At 44.8% G+C, this 24,175-nt stretch overlaps 1 protein-coding gene across 4 annotated transcripts; it reads right to left on the bottom strand.

Annotated features, from left to right (window-relative positions):
• Positions 1-5,605: 5,605 nt before the first annotated feature.
• On the bottom strand, positions 5,606-23,974 carry ddr2l (discoidin domain receptor family, member 2, like). Of its 4 annotated transcripts, XM_069523200.1 has the most exons (21): positions 23,562-23,873; positions 16,843-16,941; positions 16,599-16,701; positions 16,265-16,367; positions 16,060-16,135; positions 15,541-15,693; positions 14,841-14,988; positions 14,591-14,696; positions 14,317-14,506; positions 13,981-14,227; positions 13,807-13,896; positions 13,583-13,719; positions 13,098-13,209; positions 11,913-12,029; positions 11,380-11,454; positions 10,728-10,972; positions 10,522-10,649; positions 10,134-10,331; positions 9,616-9,850; positions 9,259-9,408; positions 5,606-9,085 (listed from the first exon to the last, which is right to left on the bottom strand). In XM_069523200.1, the coding sequence occupies exons 7-21, from the start codon at positions 14,983-14,985 to the stop codon at positions 8,951-8,953; spliced, it is 2,310 nt and encodes a 769-aa protein (XP_069379301.1). In that variant the 5' UTR covers positions 14,986-14,988; positions 15,541-15,693; positions 16,060-16,135; positions 16,265-16,367; positions 16,599-16,701; positions 16,843-16,941; positions 23,562-23,873; the 3' UTR covers positions 5,606-8,950. The 4 variants fall into 4 exon arrangements, with proteins under 4 accessions (XP_069379301.1, XP_069379298.1, XP_069379299.1 ...); XM_069523197.1 differs by lacking the exon at positions 16,265-16,367 and having other exon boundaries at positions 23,562-23,974; XM_069523198.1 differs by lacking the exons at positions 11,380-11,454; positions 16,265-16,367 and having other exon boundaries at positions 23,562-23,974.
• Between the last annotated feature and the right edge of the window lie 201 nt (positions 23,975-24,175).

The raw sequence follows: 24,175 nt of genomic DNA, 5'->3' as shown, positions 1-24,175 counted from the left end.
GCTGAGCTCAGGGTGGAGAGAGAGAGGGGGGGGGGGGGCAGAGAGAGGAGGAGTTTTTTAAGGTTTTGACCTTTGACCCTCATCATGTGACCTTGACAAGTTTTGATATTTATCTGAAGGGATCAAATTTTAAAATCTGGACTAAATGACATGTGAAGTGAGAGGAAACAAACATCCTCCCTGCTGCACTTTTAAAAGAATAATGAAACTCTTATCACATTTACCAAAACTACGGACTTTGTGTGAGTTTAAACAGTTTGTTCTCTAACTGTTCGTTCTCTAACAGTTTGTTCTCTAACTGTTTGTTCTCTAACTGTTCTCTAACTGTTCGTTCTCTAACAGTTTGTTCTCTAACTGTTTGTTCTCTAACAGTTTGTTCTCTAACTGTTTGTTCTCTAACAGCAGCTGAAATCACAGTTTCCTTCTCAGACCTTCTCTCCAGAGGACGAGTTGTAATTACAGTTGGATTTTCTCTGTGGTCAAACTGAAGACTCTGAGCTGTGAGTTCAAATGACACGACGATAAACAAAGATGGACGACCGATCCCAACAGTGAGGGAAAATCACCTTGATCGCCCCCTGGTGTCTGGCTGTAGTACAGGTCATAAACCCTCCTCCTCCATGTCTGCAGATGGGACATGAACCAAACTAAAAAGCAGACGTTAAATAAATGTTTGTCAAAGATGTTTCTGTCGTTTCAGCTCTTCTCTCTGATGTTTGTTCACGTTTCTCATCAGTTTGATTTAATCAGTTATTTATGATATAAAAACAGGCGGAGACATCTTGATTGACAGCTGAGTGTATGGGTGGGACATCGACGCCAAGGCTCCGCCCCACGATCACTACCACAGACACCAAATGACATCACCACCACAAGATGGCAGCGTTTGTATCTGAGATATTTTATCTTCTTTTTCTTACGACAGGAGGAAGTGGAGACGTGTCGTCCATGTTTATGACCATACTGACGTCACCGTTCTCTTTCAGGTCGTTCATCTTTTATTTTCCACATTTTTTCCTCAACAGCGTCTGGGAGCTCGAGCAGAGGTTCTGCACAATCAAGATGCTTTTGTCTGGTTTTATTAGAGGAACTTTCCCCCTCAGAACGCCCCCCCCCCCCTCGCCATCCCCGCTGGGCGCTCAGGATGTTTCAAAAGAGCTGAAACTGAAACACTTAGCGACTGCGAAGTTTCCTTCTGCACTGTAAAAAACACACACAGGCTGCCACACACACTGCTCATCACACACACTCTTCCTTTAAACTGATCCATAACAGTTATAATCATATAAGTCACTTCAGTCGAGTTACTACACGACTAACAAGACAAACTTTTAAACTGAACATGTACTTTTATCTTTCTTAAATCATTTCTGCCATCGACTCCCATTCGTTTCTGTGTCTGTTCTCTTGTTTCCTGAGATTGACACTAACGAGAGCGCAGACCTCAGTAAACTCTTCCCACAGATCTGGATGTTTCTTCTGGATCCATCCTCATCCTCTCAAGGTCAAAGCAGAAGTTGCAGGTTTGAATGGCGACTCTGTCAAAAGTATGATGGTCTTTTTGATAAACAACATCATAAAGTCATCTTTTAAAAATTAGTGGCTTTCAGCATAATTTAATAAACAGCATTTTTCATAAGTCAGAGATATTTGCTACTTAAACGTCAACAGATGAGTCTATGAATTCTGTAATAACAGAGTGACTGAGAAAACTGGGGAAAGTTACACATTACTTTAAAAGAGAGGATGACTTTTATCAATATGGATGAAAAGATGAAAGGATGAAAATAAATTAGGAGGAATTCCAAACTTGTGTTAATTCAATTCTTCAAATGGAGTTCACTTGTTCTCCCCGTGTCTGTTTTCTCCGGCTTCCTCCGACAGTCCAAACACATGCAGACAGGGGTTTGGTTATGTGGAGACTTTAAATTGAATGATTGTCTCTGTGAAACGCCGGCGACCTGTCCAGGGTGTGATCCCGCCTCTCGCCCTGTGTCAGCTTGGCTCAGCCCCCTCTGACCCTCAGAAGGACGAGCGCTATAGATGGTGGATGGACAGCGGACGTGGAACAGACGCCAGCCTGGATGTGATGTCATGACTTCATCTCTCTCTGCCTGTGGGTTATGGCTCATATGAGATAAAGCTGACGTTAGTAGAGAAGCTCACATTCAACTCACTCTTGTTTCCTCCAGTAGCTGTTAGCAGCCGTGCCGACATCAGGAAGCTGACAACACGTGTGCACACTTTAACTGATTCCTCCACTGTGAAAGGAAAAAAATCATCTAGCTGAACAAGAGCTGCGTTTTTATGACCTTTGTGTAAAGATCAAAGTCGGGCGGACTTTATCGCAGCGCTCTGCACTTCCCTTTCAGGAATACAAGGCAGCAGCGACTGCAGTTTCCAATGAGAAGCAGGTGTCGGCCTGATCTGAGCCGTTTAAACAGCTTCATAATGAGGGCTGGCTGCCTGCAGGGGCCTCCAGCACACAGGACACATAAAGAGTCATGGAAACACCAGACACAATAGCACTGCCTTCATCACCAGCAACATCATCATCATCATCTTTAATGTGTGTGTGTGTGTGTGTGTGTGTGTGTGTGGGATGGCAAAGGAAGAACCCACAACATCACACAGTTCATCAAGGTTGTGAGTCTGAGAGACGATGAGTGAAAGTGTTCCACACAAACACCTTCCACAATGTATGAGGCTGATTTGAAGGTGTTGGAGACTTTGTGCCATGTCGGTGATTAACGTCACACCTGCACACGGCAAATCAGACACGTGAAGCAACGGACTGAACCTAAATGCAACCATGTGCAAATATACACAACGCTGACCAGGTCCCGTCGACACACACTTGACCAGACGAGTTTTGAGGAACTGTCATAACGTCCATCTTTAATTCCAGAAGGTTTCATCCTCCTCCTCTTCTGATTGGCCTCGGTAGTTTCTCTCTGGTTTCAGGGTTTGTGCTAAGCTAGGCTAAACATGGATATGTACTTCAGCTGCTTGTACCTGCAGTCTCGTTTGCTGGTCTCTACCCAGAGATAATGACTATGGGATGGAAGATCGACTGGTGAATCCAAAGCTTTACGTTCCGGCTCAGATCTATCCGCTACACCACCCCCCCACTGACAGATTTGAACGGTTGTTCTTGTGTTTCCAGGTGGTTTCTAAGGCTTTTAGGGAAGTTGTTGGAGATTTATGGTTTGTCTTCTTCTGTCCATTGGAAGTCATTTCACATCAACTGATGGAAAACACTTGTTTGTGCTTTATGAGTCAATATCTGGAGGAATTTCTACTTTTGGCTCAGGTGGTAAAGTTGACGATCAGAGAACGAGCGCTATGGACTCAACATTCTTTCAGGCCTCAGCAGAAATGACTAAAGACATTTTAATTGGAACATTGCAGTCACCTCTCCCGTCCGTCACCCAGAACAGCGCCCTCCTGCTGTAATAGAAGCTAATAGAAACCAGGCTCAATAAAAACACTGTAAACCACAACAGAGCCCGATCCCACCTCAACCAACTGACCCCTGACCTCCGAGTCCAGGGTCAAACAGCTAGAAGACAGATCCACATGCCTTCCATTAACCAGCAGACAGCGACACTCAACTTTCTCTCTGCCTGAGGTCAACATCAGCCCAGCTTTACCAGCATGCATTGGGGCAACAGAGATGTCACTGTCATGATTTTAAATTTGTTAGCGTGGACCATAAGTAAAGACAGACCACACCTCTCTACTTCCTTCCACTGTTCAGAAATGAAGTCAAAAATATCCCAGACAGTATGACAGTAGGATGGATAGAGTCCTCGCAGTAAGGGATCCTGGTGTGAAGTCGTGATATCGAGGTCTCACCGATAAACACTCAAGCAATCTGGAGTCAGTCTCAGTTGTTAATTGTGACGTTTGACCTCAATTTTGTTGCATCAAATAACTTCTTAAACAGAAGAATAGCGGAAGGTGGACGACCTGGCAAATTAAACCCAGACCTTCGAGAATTGCTGATTACGTTTTTCTTTGGTGCACATAAAATGGAATGAAAGAAAACGTCGGAAGAGTGATCGTCCCAAAGTGACCAGATAAGCTCTAAACCGCTGAGATCCTGACGATGTGTTAGACGTGACAGTTCTCACACTGAGGAGATAAAAATAAAACACAATCAGGACGACAACAGAAAGCAAAGCTGCACCAACAATTACAGCAGGTCGGGTTTGGCTGGACTCTAACATCACACCACTGAGGAAGACAACACCTTCAAAAGTTGTTGACCCCTCACTCAGTGTTAAAGTTTTAAAGTTTTAAGTTTTTCATAGTTTCTTCTGTTTGACTCCATCCAATCAGCCAAGAGTCGAGTATCTGTCACCTGAACCTGCAGAGTTTTTATGTTTTCACTTCTATCCTTGTTGAGGCCTCAGTGATTTTCCATTTGGCTCCAAAATGTTGTTGAACCGTTCTTATGAAACTCGTGGCCACTGAACCCACGTCTGCAAACCAACTTCTGCTCGTGGTTTCTTTGTTTGTTACACTTAGCTCAGCTTCCACCAAACACAATTATAGTGAGTGTGGCTCGACAAAGGTGAGGAGGAGCTCGTCCTAAAAATAAAAACAATTTATGTCCAACCGTCATTATCCAAGTGATCCTGGCTAGAGACTTTGTTTGATTTGATTCTTTTCATACAAATACTTTATTATCCAGAGTTTGGAAACTTGCCTTCAGTTTCACCATGAGGCCGGAGGTCTACTTTCTTTTTACCTCTGTCATAAAGGTTGTGTTTAAGTTTGTTGTCTGGCTACAGACTACAGGAGTGATTTTAGTGAAACTTGGCGGAGCCAAGGAAGTGATGACTTACTATTGGAGCAGATTTGAAGTTCCTAAACATTGTGTCATAAATAAAAAGAGAATAGATTCTCATTCTACATCATCACGCTCCCGTGTATGTCAGGTTGTTATGCTGCCCCTAGTGGATAAAATATATTAAATCAACCTTAATGAAGGTATATTATTGATTGATTTCATATTTGTTAGCTGTAAAATCTGGGCAACAAGAAAAAAATATCTGCTGTCGACCTAAAGTGAAACACACAGATGATATACTGAAGAAAATACACAATAATATTTCACTTATTTCAAAGTTCAGAATCTCCGTCAGTCACACACCAGAGGATCTGTGTGTTTCACATGTTTGAGACATAAAGTGACCTCGGACGTGAGGCTGCAGGATTCAGACTGTGGGGGAGGTCTGTCTCACTGCTGCCCTCTGCTGGTGAACCACACATTAACATGTTGGTACACTGCACTGATTATCTCATTGAAACTCAACTAAAACAACTGCAACAGATTCACACATTCATTTAGAGTCCACGTGTTCATGGAGGAGAAATTCTGACCAGAGTTTTATCCACTGATGTAGTGATCGACACCAACTCACAACAAACCTCACGTCCCAGAGGTCAACGTCATTTACCAAAAATGTAGCCTTTGGTATCTTTGGGAAATGTAAGGAATAAGTGATCTAACCATGTTTGTGATGGTGGACCCACATATTCTTATCAGCTGGAAAGGTGTCGATAGCTTCATGAAAAAAACAACTAGTGCTTAAACTCTGTTTGACAAATTTTATTATTTCATTATAAGAAAAACAAACGGAGACATGAGAGGGTACAAAGTGAAAAGGAAAGTTCTAAACTCCCAATATATTAATATACACAGCTACTAGCCTATGTACAATATGTGTCTGAAACAATACTGAAGATGAGTGTGTGTGTGTGTGTGTGGGGGGGGGGGGGGGGGTCAAACAGTGGATGAGAATCAGAAGAAGACGCAGCAGGAAAACAAAAACATTTTCAAATCTGCTGGATTAAAGAAAAAACTTCCCAAAACAGAAATAATCAGAGAAGTAGCTACAATAAATTCTGATCGATAATCAATTATCAATAACAATTATCACACCTAATCTGCATTCACACACTGAGATATTAGAGATCACTTGTACTGTACACAACACACCAACCCCTCCGATGCAACCAGAACAACACGCACAGGCTCACTGTAGCAAAGGACTCTGGGAGATTGAGTTTAGTGGTTTCCTTACTTCCTGCACTTTTTCCCTTTAAAAACTTCTCTCCCTCGTTTGATCTAATGGACACGACAGCAACTAGAACCACGTTAATCTCAATGAGCTCCCAGTGTTCAGAGGAATGTTCAAAAATATTCACTCACAAAACTTCTGATAAACACACACTCGTAGAAATGTGAAGATACAGTACAGATAACGAAACACTGCAACACTGGAAGATGCGCTCAGGCTGAACGAACACTCCTTCTCCGTTTCTGCCAAGGTTATTGTGGTTTACGCCATTTTACATTTTGGACAACGGACACATTTTCAAGCCACTTTTTTTTAAGATGACCTGATTGAAAAATATTATTCAATATTAACATTTAAACATAAAAAGAATGAGGCGTAAAATGCTGTTTACCAAAATGTAATTGTTGTACCACATTCAGATGATCTCTATTTCAGCGCGAAGATTTCATCACACCGGAAACACGCTAATTGGTTACCAAACGAACTGCTAACATGCTAGCTCTCCATGTTAGCTTATGCCGTGTGAAAGTCATGTGGAAGGGAAGCTAAAGAAAATCTGCCATGTGTTTAACGTCAACCGTACACAGTGTCATCATATCAGTGGATACAGCTGCTGAGATTCCAGCTGTTTAATCAATAACAAAACTAAAACATTAGCAACAAAACATTGAAAACAGTTAGCCAATAAATGCCATGCTTGTTCAATACGTACGATATCTATTAAAGTTCAAGTTACAACTTAAATGCTTTTGAAAAGTGGGAAATTATGGTAAAACTGTCAGTGTAGCAGGTCTGCTAACATGAAGAGCTATCCAGTCTAACTCTTAGCATTTAGCTAAAACCAGCTAACACTAGCTCCATTATTGCTAATGGCACAATAAGCTCAGTGTGTTAAATACATATTAGTATCGACTCCCGTCTCGTTACTGTGGAACCATGTGTGTGGAACAGTTACAGCTGACGCTGAAAAGCAAAGGTAGCGTTTCCTGTTTTTAGCTCATACGTCAGATCAACAGAGATGATTTGTTGTTGATCGACAGAACAATGTTCTGTAGTAGAATGTTGAGCCTTTGGTTTAACTTGTTTAAAGCTTAATAAAAAGGTCAATCGTGCGGTTCGTGTGTGTAACATCTCCATCACCTCTTTCTCTGCATCAACAACTCTTTCAAATGTTATGCAGAGCAGATTAACATAGATTTGAAGAAACACCTTGTTGACGGGTCATCGCGGCTGATTTAGAGAAGGAATCTGTATTTTCTGAAATCTCCTCCTTGAGAGTGTCAGGCCTGAAGGTGCAGCAGTGATTGGCTGGTTGATGAAGAGAGCGACGGGTGAGATCTTCATCTGTTTCAGGTGGATCAGCTCCTCAGGCCCTCGGATCCCAGGGTCCCATTCTAACACAGTAGTTCTGCTACGTTCAGGCTACGATGGACATAATGCCTCATCTCCAGTTGTCGAAACTTGACCTCAATGTGGTTGGATTGGCTGCAGCAGTAAAATAACACCAAACTTAGTCTAACTATGATACTGTCAATGTGGGGGAGGGCAAGAAAACTAGTGATGGGTTAACCAACACCTCCACTGTTTCTGGAACGAACCCTAAAGTCTTATAACCTAATTTATACCTCGCTGAACCTTAACCTGCCGGTTAGTTAGCCGATGTAGTTAGCTTGCATATATCTGACACTGAAGTAAATCTTGTCCCCAGCGAACAAGTTATTAACCAACTGCAGTTATGCAAACTAACAACATCATTTTCTTTGCCATTTTAATTTGTTTCTGTCTTAATGATCTGTGGCTAGCTGGCTAACACAAACCACAAGCTAACTCAACCATGAGGCTGATGGACTCCAACATTCGTGTTTTAAGATCCACAAACAGACAGAGATGAATTGATACCTTGACATTACGATATTTACATAAAGTTTGATTCCTCCACATTTTCAGAACCAGAGTTGTGATTTGCACTGGAAGGTGAACTCACCTCCTTCAAATGTCATCACTTTGGATAAAAACATCAAGTTTAGATGTCATTGATACAATTTTTTATATGGATGAGTTTTATAATTTTACCAGAATAATTCAATCGTTTTAACATTAACAATCTTTGTTCATTATCTCAGTCATTTTTATCTTATTTGGTTTTAACCTCCTCTTGTCTTTCTTTCCCTCACGAGCCACAGTGACTGACGCAGGTTTCACTGCAGCCGTGTGACACTGATCGACCTCAGCTGGACAACATCCACAAAAAACACGTGAAAATACAATAAACCAAGAAAACAATGAAACTGAATAAAAATCTTAAAAAATAAAATCCTACACTACAACTTCACCCTAACCCTAGCTCCAGTGTGGGTTAATATATGAACACGAATAACTGAGACACAGACACAGTGCTTTACAATAATAATAAAAACCACAGGGACAGGAGACACTACCAGGACTGAAGAGGAGGGAAATAAAGTCTAAGGCACCTTTGGCACCACAACAACAAGAAAAGAAGATTTGTCAAAAGGTCCGACAAGATATTTTGGTCAAAGAGGCTTGAGATGGATGAAACTTTGAAACTGACTTTGACAGAAATCTGTGGAAAGCTTAAAAATCTTTGTTCACTACGACTGAAAGGTTCTGATCTGGTGAAACGTTCCTCCTCTGAGTCGACCAGCCTTTTCATCCCCTTCCCATCTCCATCTTGTCTCTCAGCCATTCCCACAAAGCAAACCAACCTGTGGCTCCGTCACTTTCCTCTGACTGAGACTCGCTCTCATTTCACGTCAGTCTGTCGTTTTCCAGGAGTCCAGATACAAACAAATGCTTTGCGGAGGAAAGCCAGAGCGGTACATCCCAGTGGCCTCGGCTCACTGGTTGACGTGGGGCCTCAGGGCTTGGTAAAGTCCCTCGAAGGACGGTCGGTTGGGGATATCTCGACTCCAACAACGCATCATCAGCTCAAAGAGAGAAGGTGGGCAGAGAGGCGGGGTGTAGAGAAAAATCTGAAACACAGGAGAGTCAAAAACATTCCTCAGGTATAAGAACCATCAAGGCGAATCGGGAAAACTAGATTGACCTTTTAGATTGTGAGGGGTGGAATCATGAGAACGTGGACACAAGGACAAGGCAGAACTGTGCTGAACTAGTCTTTGTGGGTGCGTTTGATTCATCTCACCTGTCTGCCCTGGTTCCTGAAGAACTCGCCAGTGTTCTCGATGACCTGTTCGTCAGACAGCAGGCTGTACGGCTGCTCCTTGCACAGGGTGAAGATTTCCCACAGGGTGACACCGAACGCCCACACGTCGCTGGCCGTGGTGAACTTACCCTGAGGAGGAGGAGGAGGAGGAGGAGGAGGAGGAGGAGGAGGGGCGTGTCCACATGAAATAGAAATGTGGTACAAGTCAAATTATAAATAGAAGGCAAATGGTAAAACCTAAAGAGGAAGCTGTTCTGGTTTTCCAGCACATACTTGTTGCTTTTCACAACTGCAAAGCACTTTTTCTTTCTTTACTAACTCGTCCCTGTTTCTCACCAGTAGGATGCTCTCCCACGCCATCCATCGTATGGGCAGCACCGCCCGGCCCTGGATGCGGTAGTAGTCACTGCTGTATAGGTTTCGGCTCATCCCGAAGTCGGCGATCTTGATGGTGAGGCGCCGGTCCAGCAGGCAGTTTCTCGTGGCCAGGTCTCGATGCACGAAGTTCAGAGATGCCAGATACTTCATCCCCGACGAGATCTGCACCGACATGTGGAGGAGGTCGGACAGACTGGACGGAGCGAGACGGAGGAGGACGGAGGAGGACGTGGTGAAACAGGGAAGAGGTCAAACATTAATAAAGGTGAAGGTGAAAGGAATCAACAATTTCAATGCACACGTTCGTCTGGAGAAAAGTAAATGTCAATTGATTGGAGCTTGTAGCACGTGTTGCGGGAATTAGGTCCCCCCCTTCTGTTTGCATCAAACACCACATGAGGTTTTAAAAGTTCAAATAATGACTGATGGCGTGTTGGTAGCATGTATAAACGTCACAGTGTGTTTGGGGTATCTACCTGACTGAAGGGATGTTGTTGGCATGTGTCAGTGTGCTTTCGATCTCTCGCTGTGACAGAAACATGTTGAGGTCTCCGTTCTCCATGTATTCGGTCACCATGCACAGCGGGTCTGACGACACGCACACACACAGCAGCCGGATGATGTTGGGGTCATTCAGACGAGACATGATCTTTATCTCCTTCAGGAAGTCGTTCCTGACGGAGGGAGAGTCGGAGGGAGGAAGACGAGAGGAGAAGAATTTAGCCTCGAAATCAGATGTGAGATATTTTCGAATCACGCTTCAAAACAAGAATGTAAATCTCAGGTTTATCTTACGATCGCTTTACACAAATCACCAAAATGCTTGATGAAGATTTCACCGCAGCTGCAGTCGCATATGAATACCTGGCTTGGCTGGTGGCGTCGGCCCTCAGCTGTTTAACAGCCACAAGCACCGAGTGGCCGTCTCGCTCAGGGAGGGGCGACCCCTCCCCGAGGAATTCTGGGAGTGCCTCAGCCTCACACAGGTGGACCTGCAGGAGATGAAGAATTACGGTTCAGATCCTGGAAACTCTGCCACGAAAACTCGTTTCCTGGACGTTGGGACTCACCTCTCCAAACTGACCCTCCCCCAGCTTCTCCCTGAAGATCAGCTGTTGCCGTGGGAACTCGGCAGCCGAGATGTCCTTCCGGGTGAGAGAGTCCACGGTGAGAGCGGGGACGGCGTACATGTTGCTGCCGGTGACGCCCTGCAGCCGCACAATGTCCGTCTCAGCGTAGTGCGGCGCGTTGTTATGGAAACACTGGTGCGGTGTGCACTGGGTGACGTCAGGCTCAGCGTATCCTCCGCCACACGCTGAGAGATGAGAAGTTTCATGTTATTTATTTTCTGTTTTAAGAATCATGAATATTATTAAGTTCATCGATTTTTATTTTTTGACGCCACATTTTATGTAGATTTAAATTGTCTTCAATACAAAAGCTGAAAATGGTCACGATTGAAAATTATAATACTCATGTTCATAAGAAGTTTCTCTAATATAATAACTTATTATTATTATATAACTTTCTAAACTCAGTAACTGTGACAGTTTTCAGCCTCTGGAGTTAATCAAACATTTTCATCAACACATAAATCATTTTTTCTGCTGTGGGACGAATAAGAGATCATCTCAAAACTTAATTTGAATCAGTGATTTGATTATTTAATTTTCGTGACTTTCAGTAACTTGAACCTCAGAGGTCACACCTTTCTAACCTTACCACGCAGCCAGCCTGACGTCATGTGACAGGAAGTGAGCAGGAGGAGGTCATAGAGAGGATTACCCAGAAGGAGAGCTGGAGGAAGAGGAGGATGAAGAAGAGAAAGAGAGCAAGAGAAACACTGCAGAGTGAATGAACATGCAGAGTCACAGCATCGGAGGAAATGTGACAGAAGAGAGAGAATAAAATAATGAAAGTCTTGTTCAGGACGAGATAAAGAAATTGAAATGTTCTTGAGTGACGGAGAACAAAGAGGTGAAGTTGATGAAGAAGCCACTAGGGGGCAGACTGCAGCAGTGTGTCTCAGTGCTCTTTGTTAACTTTAGAAAAAACACATGACCAGAGGAGACACAGTCGAGTCGAAACACGTCGACATTTTGAAGCCGTCACTCATTCAGGGTAAGTTTACGTTTCCATAGACGAGACTTGTCAATAAAACACAAACACGTTTTCTTTTTCTCCACCTGGATCTTATTCCAACACTTTTCTTTATGTGCAGAAGTTAAATAAAAACTGTTCCATCGAGCGTTCACCTGAGGCCTCGGCGCTCTGCGACAGCTCGGGCAGCTTGTTCCTCAGCACCGCCGGGTTCTGGTACTGTGGGTCCAACAGGAAGACCCTCTCGTAGTGGGGGTCTGCGCCGGTGGAGCCTGAGGAAAAACACGAAACATGAATAAATCACGTGAACGAGAAGCAGACGTTCCTGCAGCAGGGCGGAGAGTCGTCCTCACTTTGATTGGCGTCTGTGTTTAATCAGTTTGTTTCTGAAACAGTTTGGGCAGCAGCTGTTTGTTAATGTTGTGTAGCTGCAGTGTGTCACAGTTGTGAGGCTGGTTACGACCTTTATTGACTGAATGAAGAGTCACATGTTTTTACTCTACAGCTCTAAAAACATAGAACACACTGATGCTACAGCTGAATAAAGTCAAAAAGAAGCTTTAACACATTTTGAAATTGTGACCAAAACCTTTCACAGTTTTCTCACATGAGCTGTGTAAAATATTGTGTAGACATGTTGTGTAGACATGTTGTGTAGACATGTTGTGTAGACATGTTGTGTAGACATGTTGTGTAGACATGTTGTGTAGTCAGTGTGTGTGAAGCAGCAGATCGTCGACTCGTTCACAACAACAGGAACATGTGGGGACATTCAGACGAGACGAGTGTTTACAGCTCGTCCACACGGCGTCGGCCCTCATCACCAAAACATCTGGAACCTCCTCGTCTTTCCAAGTGGACGTCTTCGTCTTCTACGTGTACGGCTCCTCTTCTTCATCCTGAGACATTTGTGTTCTTCAGTTTCACGTCCGTCACGTGTTAGAAACCTCAGAGACACGCCCACTCGCTCACTAGGAAGGTTCCAGATGTTTTCTCACACGGACTCACTCTGACATTTTACAGATGTTTTACTAGAGGCTTGTTCTGACATCCAGAACCTGCAGAACATGTGAGCAACATGTGAACTTGGGTGTAGCATGTCCTTAGAATGGACCAGAACCACATATCAAAAACCGTCGATGGACACCGCCAGGAAAATGCAAAGACGGTCGACACGATCTGTGAAGGCTGAGCTGAGAGAGACGGGTCTGACACGTGGCACAGGACAGACCCAGGTGGAGGCAGATGGTTGATGCCTCATTTTCCTTGATGAGGACTCAGATAAGTTCAGTTCTTGTCTGAAAGCAGCTGAAGAGAAACATCAGTATCTGCTGTTATACCTGCAGGGCTGTGTCCAGAGCGGGGGGGCACCGGGGGGGTCTGTAGGATGATGGTGTCGCTGCAGGATGACAGTCGAACCGTCACCTCCTCGTCCAGGATCCGACGTGGAGCCTGGAACAAGACACAGAATTCAACCTAACATTTCTTTAAGCTCCAAAGAAAGAACAAGACATGGACTTCATATTAATGAGAATAAATCCTGAGGGTTTTTATTCATCTGATTCTCTTTGACACATCCAACGTTTGGTTTAGTTTTGACCTGAATTCATAAAATCTGGAACTACGCCTCCTTCATGAATGAATCTAAACTCTCGACTAAAGACAGAAAACTAATCCCAGAGGTGAACGTGTTCAATCTCACAGTTTATCTCAGTCGTCTCAGGACGTCTACACTTTTGTTCTGTGATAAACTTTACAGACACACACTCTAACGTCACGAGCGGGAAACCTTTTCTGTCTGGAGTTTCAGATGAGGACTCCTCACCTTCTCCAGCACCTTGCAGACGTACTGACACCAGAGGATGAGGAAGATGATGATGACCAACAGCAGGATGATGGTCACCAGGCAGCCAATCAGAATGGGCGTGTTCCCGTCGTCAGGTGGATCAGTGGTTGGATTCTCTGAGCAGAAGAAGATTTAATAATAATTTAATAATGATTCCTGTGAATCATGTGACAAATATTCCAATCAAAGGTCAAAGGTCGTACCTGTCCCTGACGTGGCCGTCATGGTGCTCGCCTCAGTGGCTGGAGTGGAGGTCACCACCAGGGTCATCTGAGTTGGGAGTATGGTGTCCTCTGAAGGACAAAGAGATGTTTTAGCAGGAAGATGTGTGTGTGTGTGTGTGTGTGTGTGTGTGTGTGTGTGTGTGTGTGTGTTACCCGACTGAAAGGAGATCTCGCTGAACATCATCCAGACGTCAGCGAAGTAGAAGCGGCAGCGGAGTGACTTGGCAGTACGGCGGTTCAACGGCACAGTGACATAGCGGGCGCTGGGGTTCCTGTCATCCAGCACTGTCTTGAATGCCACAGGCTCCGCCTCCCAGCCAGCGATGAGGCGGGGCTTAAACCAACAGGAGACGGAGGAGAAGATCTTTACGCCGCTGGAGAACATGTTGTTACTGTGAACCTGGATCAACAGAAGATTTCATCATATTATATTATATTATATTATATGACATTAAATTATATTGTTATTATTATAAATAGAAATAAAACCTTCATGGAGGTAAAGTTCCTCTGTCGGTCGAACACAAACTCCATCTCCACGTATCCCTGAGTTCCCAGTGAGTCGTTCCTCCAGCCCAGGTAGTCGTAGCCCGGCCACACGTGGTACTGACGCGTCAACAGGAAGTCGTCCAGGCCGATCACACCGTCCGTCAGCTGACCCAGCCCACCAAACAGCCTCCTATTGGACGAGACGGCTGTCAGTCACATGCTGCTGGTCAGGAAAACAGGAAACATTGACGTATGTTGAGTGTGTGCGACTCGCCTCCTCTCGTGCGCTCCGTCATACGTGGAGTCGTTGAGGCTGGCGATAGGATAACTCGGCGGCATCATGAGCTGACCCTCCGGCGCTCCGTAGGAGATCAGACCGTCTGCAGGGGGGAGGGGTGAAAGGGGTCGTACGACAACTTTAATTGTCCCAGTGTGACACACATTGAGCCAGGAAACAGTTTAGTGTGGTTGTTAGAGAACACACACATTCACACACACACTGTGACTGTGTGTTTGCGTCCTACCGTCCCACGGGCAGCCGTACAGCTCCACTCTCATGCAGACCGTGGTCGACAGCTTGGTGACGGGGATCAGACGGACGTGGCGGGTGACGATTGGTGGGTGAAGGTCGTTGATGACAGAGGTGTAGGCGTTTTTGTTGCCCTCCATCACCTGGGAACAAAAATCAGGGAGGTGTTCAGAGTGGGAAACAAACAGCAGACGGACCATGTTCACCTGCGCAGAGGAATAAAACTACAATGAGAGAAATAGTCCGTGATTCGTAGTTAGAAAATACGGCGCTGCTCGTTCTCCGTCGACGAGCTGCTGATGTTTTGTTCACATCCTCAATAAGAAAAGAACCTGTGAGATAGGATGTTTTCTTTCAGGCTGTAAATCCACACAGAGGAAATCTGGGTAATTCCTCAGATAAAAACACAACACGCTGTTTGGATTTGTCCTAATGGCGTTGCCATAGCAACCAGGGACCTAGGAGGCCGACAGGAAGCTGGCGTGAACGTGTCATTTCCTCTGATGTGAGTGTGAACGACCAGAAACGTCTCAGAGTAAAAGAAAAACATTATTTTCCTCTCCTTTCCTTCCTCGTCCTCCCATTTTTCTGTCCATCGCTTAGTTCTATCACTCCGTCACATGTTTCCTCTGCACATTCACTTCCGACCTTTCTGCGGCTTCCTGCCTGGTCGTGACCCCCGGAGCTTTGCTCACCGGGTTTCCCAGCCGGTTTCTCCAGGACTTCCACAGGAGACCGTCCCGGCTGTAGTTCAGGCGATAAGATCGGGCGTACTCGTTCCCGGAGCTTCTGGCGTATCGTCCCTGAGTCCCGACCACGGTGAGGAAGGTCAGTCTGCCCAGGTCCACCTGAGGAACAAGACCGTCAGAGAACCCAGAGGACGGAGATTGACTTTACTTTACATTTCATTTCATCTAATTCAAAGCCACTTACAATAAGTGCACCAACCATGAGGGAACCAGCCCAGAGCAAGAATCCTCATGGGTTCAAAAAGCCAAACTACAAAGTGCAACAAACTTTTATTTATTTTGTTTGTATATAAACAAAAGAGACGTAGAGTAGACGACGGTTATCAGACATCGTCTTCTTACGACACAGATTCTAAACACTGACACACACACTCACACACACACTCACACACACACTGACACACACACTCACACAATGACAGAAGTGTCACACTTTGTTGTGTGTCTGCAGCCGTGGACACGAACCTGCAGGTACTGACTGTCTGAAGGCTCCAGCTGTCCCTTAGGACACCAGGCGCCGTCCCCCTCCTCCCGGTTCAGCCTGAAAACAGAGTTGACACAGACGTCCTGAGAACATTCAGGATTCATTCACTTGATTCTCTGCTGGTGTAAAGTTTCAGACAAATCTTCTTCCGTCACTGACAGAAACGAGTGCTGTGTCTCAGCTCACTATTTTTAGTGCAAAGGTGCGAACGAGTCCCTGATGTCACTGACAACCGTGGACAACGTAGCAGAAGGGGAGGAGCCTCATGTGGAGAAATACTCACTATTTTCTACAGATACACAGACGACAGGAAACACACAGGGATGAGAAGGGCGTACTACTTTATTCTTGAGGTCATTTGACCAAACTAGACACTTATATTATTTATACCTTCTTAAATGTATACTTATATATCATACATGTTGTAAAGAGAAGAAACTATGTAAAATCTAAATTTAATTAAAAATTTAAATTTAAAAAAACTAATTCCAGAAAGAAATGAACAAACGATGACACTGACCTGGCGTAATGTGGTCCGGTGGTCTCGTACCATTGGCTGGATGCAGTAATGTCTTCATCTTTTATCCGTCCATCCTCCATGCCCAAAGCATAGCGACAATGTGCTGCAAAACACACACACACACACACACACACACACACACACACACACACACACACACACACTGTGAGGACTGGTCCACACGGAATCTCAGAGTTCAAGTTAGAATTTTTAAAAGTGTGTGTGTGCATGTGTGTGTTTGTACTGGGGTCAATCTGTCCGACGGCTGCTGTGGCTTGAAGGATCAGCAGCAGGAAGAGGTGCATGATGGTCGGCCGATCACACCAACGCACAAGCTACATCTCTGAGAGAGAGAGAGAGAGAGAGAGAGACAGAGAGGGAGAGAAATTTCACAATGTCATGGGAGCTTTATAAACCCTGGACTCAAACAGCTGCCCACTCACAGAGGTTATGCAACGCTGACACACGTTAAACCTTTTTTTTATAATCATCGGAACAAAACATAACGATGATTAATGAGGTGGAACGACTGAAGGAGATTCTCTTCAAAACTTTAGATCCAGTTCTTCAAAATCCAAAACTCTAGTGCAGCAACTTTCCTTGTTTTTCGAAATATCTCGCTCTAAACTTATTCTGACAGTCTGGTGTTGAGCTTCAGTTTCAAAGAGACAAACGTCAGCTCAGCAAACAGCTGGACGGAGGAGAGAGAGAGAGAGAGAGAGAGAGAGAGAGACAGGCAGAGAGTGGTGGGGGAGAAAGTAGAAAATGGAGAAGAAGAGGAGGAAAGCAGCTGAGCGAGAGCCGCAGCAGGGAGAGGCTGAGAGGTGATGAAGAAAGAGGAGGACAGGAACTACAGAGAGGAGGAGGAGGGAGATGAAGTCGAGGCGGGGGGTGAGGAGAACAATGGAGGGAAGGGAGGAGCAGAGGAGACGCGCTGAGCTCCAGTGAAAGTTGAACTTTTAGTAGAAAGAAAATCTGAGTGAAGATAAAACAGTTTCACTCAGTTTTTAACTGAAGAGTCAAGAAAACACTTTTTAAACAGGAGTTGCTGGAACTTTTATTCTGAAGAACATCTGAAGGTTGAATGTTCGCCTGCGTTAACATCGGTGGAGATCAAGACATCCTGCCGACGGCTACAACAAGCTACGATTCCACTCCAGTCCACCAGGCGGCAGTAACACAACGATGAGGCTAAATCGATTAAGCAACACAACAACAGTAAACCTGGTTTCAAGCAAACATGAGAAACTCGTCTGAAACACTCGACGACATCGCAATGAGTTACCAGCAGAAATAAATCGACCAATCAGGCACCTTCATCGCTGCAAGCCCCACCCCAAAGGTTCCCGTGGTTACCTCCGACATGCCTGATCATAAAATTCTGACATGGAGCCGACAAAGTTACAGTTAATGTGCGTAGTTAATGACAGATCACGTCTTTAACAGAGTTCTCTCCATCACTGGACATTTGCATCCAGAGTTGTAAAGTTTAGTTAATTCTCTTGTGCACATAGTAAAAATATATTTTACATGTTAATCGACCGTCTGTTCACTGCATCGATGTTCGTCTGGAAATCGATCAGTGTCCAGAGAACAGTCGGATTCAAACAGCGTCACACTGTTCCACCGTGTCAGAGTCTGTAATGACTGAAGAACACGATCATCTTTCTTTTCTCTGTCTCCTGACGTCGATCTGTTTCAGAGTTCAGGAAGTGAGTTCATTCACTTCAGACAAGAACCAGGCCGAGAGAGAGACAGAGAGAGAGAGAGACAGAGAGAGAGAGAGACAGAGAGAGAGAGAGACTTTATGTAATATGTTGGATGCAGCTCAGATTCCTGCACTGTTTCTCATCCCTACAGCAAAATCACATGACCAGAGAGAGAGAGAGAGAAACCTTGGAGTGACCAAGACAAAAGAAGAATAAGAGCAAGAGACATAAAAACAGAGAGAGAGAGTTTGATCAGTTCCAGTTTAAGAACGAGTGAAGATAAAAACATGTTGAACCGACATCTTCGTTGTTTCCTGTTCAGAAATTAGTTCATATAAAAGACACGACTCCGTTTATTTCATCTCAGAACTCGTTCACAGCTTCAGAGCTTCAGAGCTTCAGAGCTTCAGAGCTTCAGCTGTGAACGGTTCCTCGGACCAGATGTTCTGGTTCTGGATCAAACTGAACCTGGTTCTGTTGGTTCACACTGAAAACACTTTGTTGGACCAATCACAGGAAGTAGAGACACATTAAACCATAGAAGAAGAAGAAGAAGAAGAAGAAGAAGCTGCAGTCTTCACCTCCGACGATAAAATGTTTGAACCATGAGGACGTTCATGTGGAGCATTTGAACTAGTGTACTGTAGTACTGTAGAGTACTGTGTAGTACTGTGGAGTACTGTAGAGTACTGTAGTCCTGTGTAGTACTGTAGTTATGTAGTACTGTAGTACTGTGGAGTACTGTAGTACTAGTACTGTATAGTACTATGGAGTACTGTGGAGTAATGTAGAGTACTGTAGTACTGTGGGGTACTGTAGTACTGTGGAGTACTGTGTAGTACTGTAGAGTACTGTAGTCCTGTGTAGTACTGTGGAGTACTGTAGTCCTGTGGAGTAATGTAGAGTATTGTAGAACTGTAGAGTACTGGAGTACTGTGTTGTACTGTAGAGTACTGTAGTACTGTGGAGTACTGTAGTACTGTGTAGTACTGTAGAGTACTGTAGTACTGTGGAGTACTGTAGTCCTGTGGAGTAATGTAGAGTATTGTAGTACTGTAGAGTACTGTAGTACTGTGGAGTACTGTAATACTAGTACTGTATAGTACTATGGAGTACTGTGGAGTAATGTAGAGTACTGTAGTACTGTGGGGTACTGTAGTACTGTGGAGTACTGTGTAGTACTGTAGAGTACTGTAGTACTGTGGAGTACTGTAGTACTGTGTAGTACTGTAGAGTACTGTAGTCCTGTGGAGTACTGTAGAGTATTGTAGAACTGTAGAGTACTGGAGTACTGTGTAGTACTGTGTAGTACTGTGTAGTACTGTGGAGTACTGTAGTCCTGTGTAGTACTGTAGAGTACTGTAGTACTGTGGAGTAATGTAGAGTACTGTAGTCCTGTGGAGTACTGTAGTACTGTGTAGTACTGTAGAGTACTGTAGTACTGTGGAGTACTGCGTCTGACGGTGCTGATGCTAACAGTTAGCGTGTCTCTGCTGAGGACCAATAAAAAATCACAGTTTTTAAAGTTGGTTGAATCAGTAACTGCTCGGTTTCCTCCATCTTTCCTTCCTCTCCCTTCCTCCCTCCTTATCTCCTCCCTCTATCCTCGTTTTCCGCTCACTGTCCTCTTCTCCTCCCCCCTCCTCTCTCTCTCTCTCTCTCTCTCTCTCTCTCTCCTCCGTCAGAACAAACTGGGGCCAAAAGCCTCAACATTCCAAACATTCAACGCAACCCAGAGCTCTCTCGCTCTCTCGCTCTCCTGAGTCTGTGTCCATGTCTCTCGCTCACACAAACACAGGCATCCACATGCCTTTCTCGAACTCTCTCTCTCTTTCTCCAACTCTCTCTCTCTCTCCTTCTTACTGTTACACACAGGAATGTGCATGTCTCTCTCTCTCTCTCTCTCGCTCTATCTCCGGGGTTAGGGTGGGGGTGGAGGGGGTGAACGAGGCTGAGTTCACTGAGAACAAAACATATTGTTCAAACCTCGACGGACGGATCCCAGAACGAACAAACACACGAGTCTTTGACGTGAAGGAGAAAAACGACGTCGTTCCACAAAACGACGTTCAATTCCTGCTGTTCACCTCTGGAACAAAGAGGCGGAGGAGAAAACGAACGGTTGCGTTAAAGGAGACGTGTTCTGTTCATCTTCAGGTTTAGGATTTTACTGATGTTTATGACTGTAACATGTTTTCATGCTCTAAAGTTCAGGATCACGTTCCTCAGACTGTCCATCGCTGCAGCTCCTCTTTCAGCCTCTGTCTCAAACACTTTTAGCTCCTGTCTCTTTAAGACCCCCCCTCCTGATGAAGCCCTGCTCTGTTGTGATTGGTCGACTGCCTCCAACACGTTTAGGACATGGAGCGTTACCTGGTTTTGTTCGGGGGCGACCAGCTGAACTAGATCGATCAGGAAGAGATTTGCTTTATCTCACGTGGTTTGTCACAATCAACGAAAATCTCAATAAACTAAAACTAGCGTCCTGCAGACGTTTGCCTCCGTAGGTTCAGTCCCTCCAGATGTTCCTGAACTATGTATTCAGAATAATATGATGTCATCAAGACCTCTGACCTCTGAAATCGAATCACTTTGTCTTAAGAGTTTCCTTCACACGATAAACGACCGATCTGAAGTGTTGACGACAGGTTGCTTCTTTCAGTCGGAGACAAAGACGATGATTTGTTAGAAGAGACAAAGATTTTAATTCTCCGATGGATTTTATTTCCTGTTTCTGCTTCAGAGGCTGAGAAGTAAAGTTTTGACTGAAACACTCAGAATTATTTTTCAGACGATGTCTCAAAGCTCAACAAGTTAACAACAGGAACAGAGGGTGAGAGCGAAGACACAATGGAGACACACAATACACACACACACACACACACACACACACACACACACTTTCACTTCAAAATGACGGTTTTCATCAAAAACACGTTTGCAGCAGAAACCGAAGAAAGAAAAGTCAGTGAGACAGAAGTTGTGTTAGGTGAAGAAAACCAGCTGACGGTGAGAACCAGATGTGAACAGCTGTGGTTTACATTGGAGGAAGTTGACGTTTACGCACCTCTCGTCAGCTTTTACACAGAAAAACAAAAACACGTGAAACGAGGTGTTAGTCATCGTGTTTGTGTTCAGATTCATGAGCTGGAAACTGAAGCGTTCGCTCTCATCAAGGTTAAACAGTCGTTTAAATTCTGCATCAAGTTTGTGATTAGATCTAAAACTATTGATTCTCCACAAAATCACGTCTCAGCTGTCAATCATCACGTCTCCGCCTCTTTCTATATCATCAAATAACTGATTCAAACCAAACTGATCACAAACACTTGAACAAACATCTTTGACAAACAATTATTTAAAGTCTACTCTGAGTTTTAGTTTGGTCCATGTCCCATCTGCTCACATGGAGGAGGGTATATGATCTATACTGCAGCCAGACACCAGGGGGCGATAAGATGCTTCGGCTTCACTCGTGGGAGCTGTCATGTCGTCCATCTTTCCTCACAGAGTTCCCCTCAGTGCGATGACGTCCAGCGTCAGTGGCTCAAACCTCGACACGTAAACTTGGAGGTTTCTGCTCTTTAACGTTCGTTTCTCCAGGTTCGTGTTTCGCTGCCTCTGCTCTCGCTGTAAAAACTGAACTCGTGCATCAGCAGAACGTTCGGGACGTAACCTGAGAGCAGGTGACGAGGCCCTGAAGTGCAGCGGGTTAAAAAAGAGCTGCTGGCATCTGGAGAATGTGAGGAGCGCTTGATTTAACATGCAGAGCTTTGACCTGACAGACGACGCAGCAGAGACGACCTTCAAACGCACCTGAAACCTGAAGGCTGGAGTCGGTCTGCTCTGATTTACAGTCGGATTCTAACACCAAACACAGTTTTACTTAATAAAACAATTCGCTGCTGTTCTTGACTTTAAACTCTTGTTTCTCTGCTCGATCTCAGGACGACACGACGCTGACGTCAGACGTGTCCCTCAGCGTCTGTGAGCCGCAGTTTAATTAGATCTGACCTGAGATTCACAAAACAGAGTAACTGTCATCAGGCGACAACATTCACACCTTGTTCAGAGTCGAGGAGAAACGCAGCAGACGATCAACGGACTTTAGGTTCCTGATGTCAGCCTGATCAAATAAGTGCACACTCCGTCAATCGGCTGATCACAGGACGGACACAGACGTCCCCTGTCAGTCTGAGGAGACACTGATGCTGAGAGCTTCATCGCAGAACAAATGATGCGGCTGATAACAACAGAGGCCAACGATCCCCGAGATGATTCAAACAGAAACTTTGGGGTGTTTTTATTTTAAGAGTCTCAGGTTTGATGAGACACGGAAATCAAACAAGTGGAGGACGACACAACACGAAGGTTAAAGTGAAGAAGACCGAACGTCCATTAAGAGACAGTGAGGTCCAGAGAGGACGGGACATCTCCGACAGATTCCGAGGATACATCCATTAGACAACCTTTTCAAAATAAAACCATCTCTGAGTGTTTTGGATCCGTTTTAATCCTCGTCTACACTAACACGTCTGGAAACACACATCACGGGACCCCTCACATACACTGGACGCACGGTTGTGTCAGTGTGACATGTTGTGCAGAGGGAGGTCATGTGACAGGAGCCTGACGAATCAGCGAAGGACCGATCCAATCAGCAAGAGGTTTCAAAACGTCTCAGTTTCTGCTTCAGTCGTCGGTTTTCACTCTGAGACTCTGAGAATCTCCGAGCTGCTCTCAGTCTGTTCGGGGGTCAGTGAATCAGCTGTTGGCTCACACCTGCAGGAGGACGAGTCCCCGTCGCTCATCGATGACTTGAGTTTCTGTGTCGAGCTGCAGCTGAACATTCCTTCATTTCATTTTCCTTCAACGGATCCGCGTGTTTATTTGTGTGATTCTCTGCTCGGATCAAAAATGACCAGAAACGTGAACTTCCTGTCCTGAAGGTTGACGTCTTTGAGTATAAGATGCTTGAAACGGGGATTTGATCCTGGAACAATAATCAATAATCAGAAATGTTCTGGTCATAACTTCAGGATTATCTCCACGTCGGCCATTTATCAAACTTTTATAAAGCCGACAGACAACGAGACGACTCAAGAGTAAACTCAGAAGCTTGTTGCTGCAGGTCTCAGATCTGAGGCCTCAGTTTCATGGACACACACACACTCACACACACTCACACACACACACACACACACACACACTCACACACACACACACACACACACACACACACTCAGTTGTTTACCTGTCCGCAGTTTGTCCACAGCAGCAGCGTTTCTCTCTCTCTCTCTCTCTCTTTCTCTCTCTCTCTCTCTCCCCCTCTCTCTCTTCCTCCTCTCCCTCCTCTTCCTCCTCCGGCGGCCGCAGCTCGGTGCTCTGTTGTCGGGCAGACGGAGCACACTCACCGGATCATGGTGGAGAAGAGCAACGGTCGCTTCGTGTCTCCACCGGTTCTCTGTTCTCCGGATGTTTAAAGTTTGACGTGTAAAGTTTCCTTCCGCTTCTTCTCCTGAATCAGAAGTTCTGCTCGGTCCAGAGGAACACACACAAAGTTACTGTGTATTTACATCACATCCCGTTTCCGAGGAGGAGGAGGAAGAGGAGGAGGAAGAGGAGGAGGGAACACGAGAACATCTGACATCTGAGAAGGAAATGAACTGAGGAGCCCTACGAAGGGGACCAATGAGACAGGAAGTCCATCTATAACAATTCTAATGACTAGTGATTCAGAGAGAAGTGATGAAGGAGAGTCCAAAGAAACATACAAGTTGTGTTTGGATGAAAATAAAATAAAACGAAATATCTGGAAGAGAAAAAAAGTTAAAAAAAAAAAAAAAGGTTTAAAAATAAGATGGTGAA

This window comes from Paralichthys olivaceus, chromosome 4 (assembly GCF_024713975.1).
Source record: "Paralichthys olivaceus isolate ysfri-2021 chromosome 4, ASM2471397v2, whole genome shotgun sequence".
Taxonomy (NCBI): domain Eukaryota; kingdom Metazoa; phylum Chordata; class Actinopteri; order Pleuronectiformes; family Paralichthyidae; genus Paralichthys; species Paralichthys olivaceus.
This window is presented reverse-complemented; position numbering and strand designations above follow the sequence as displayed.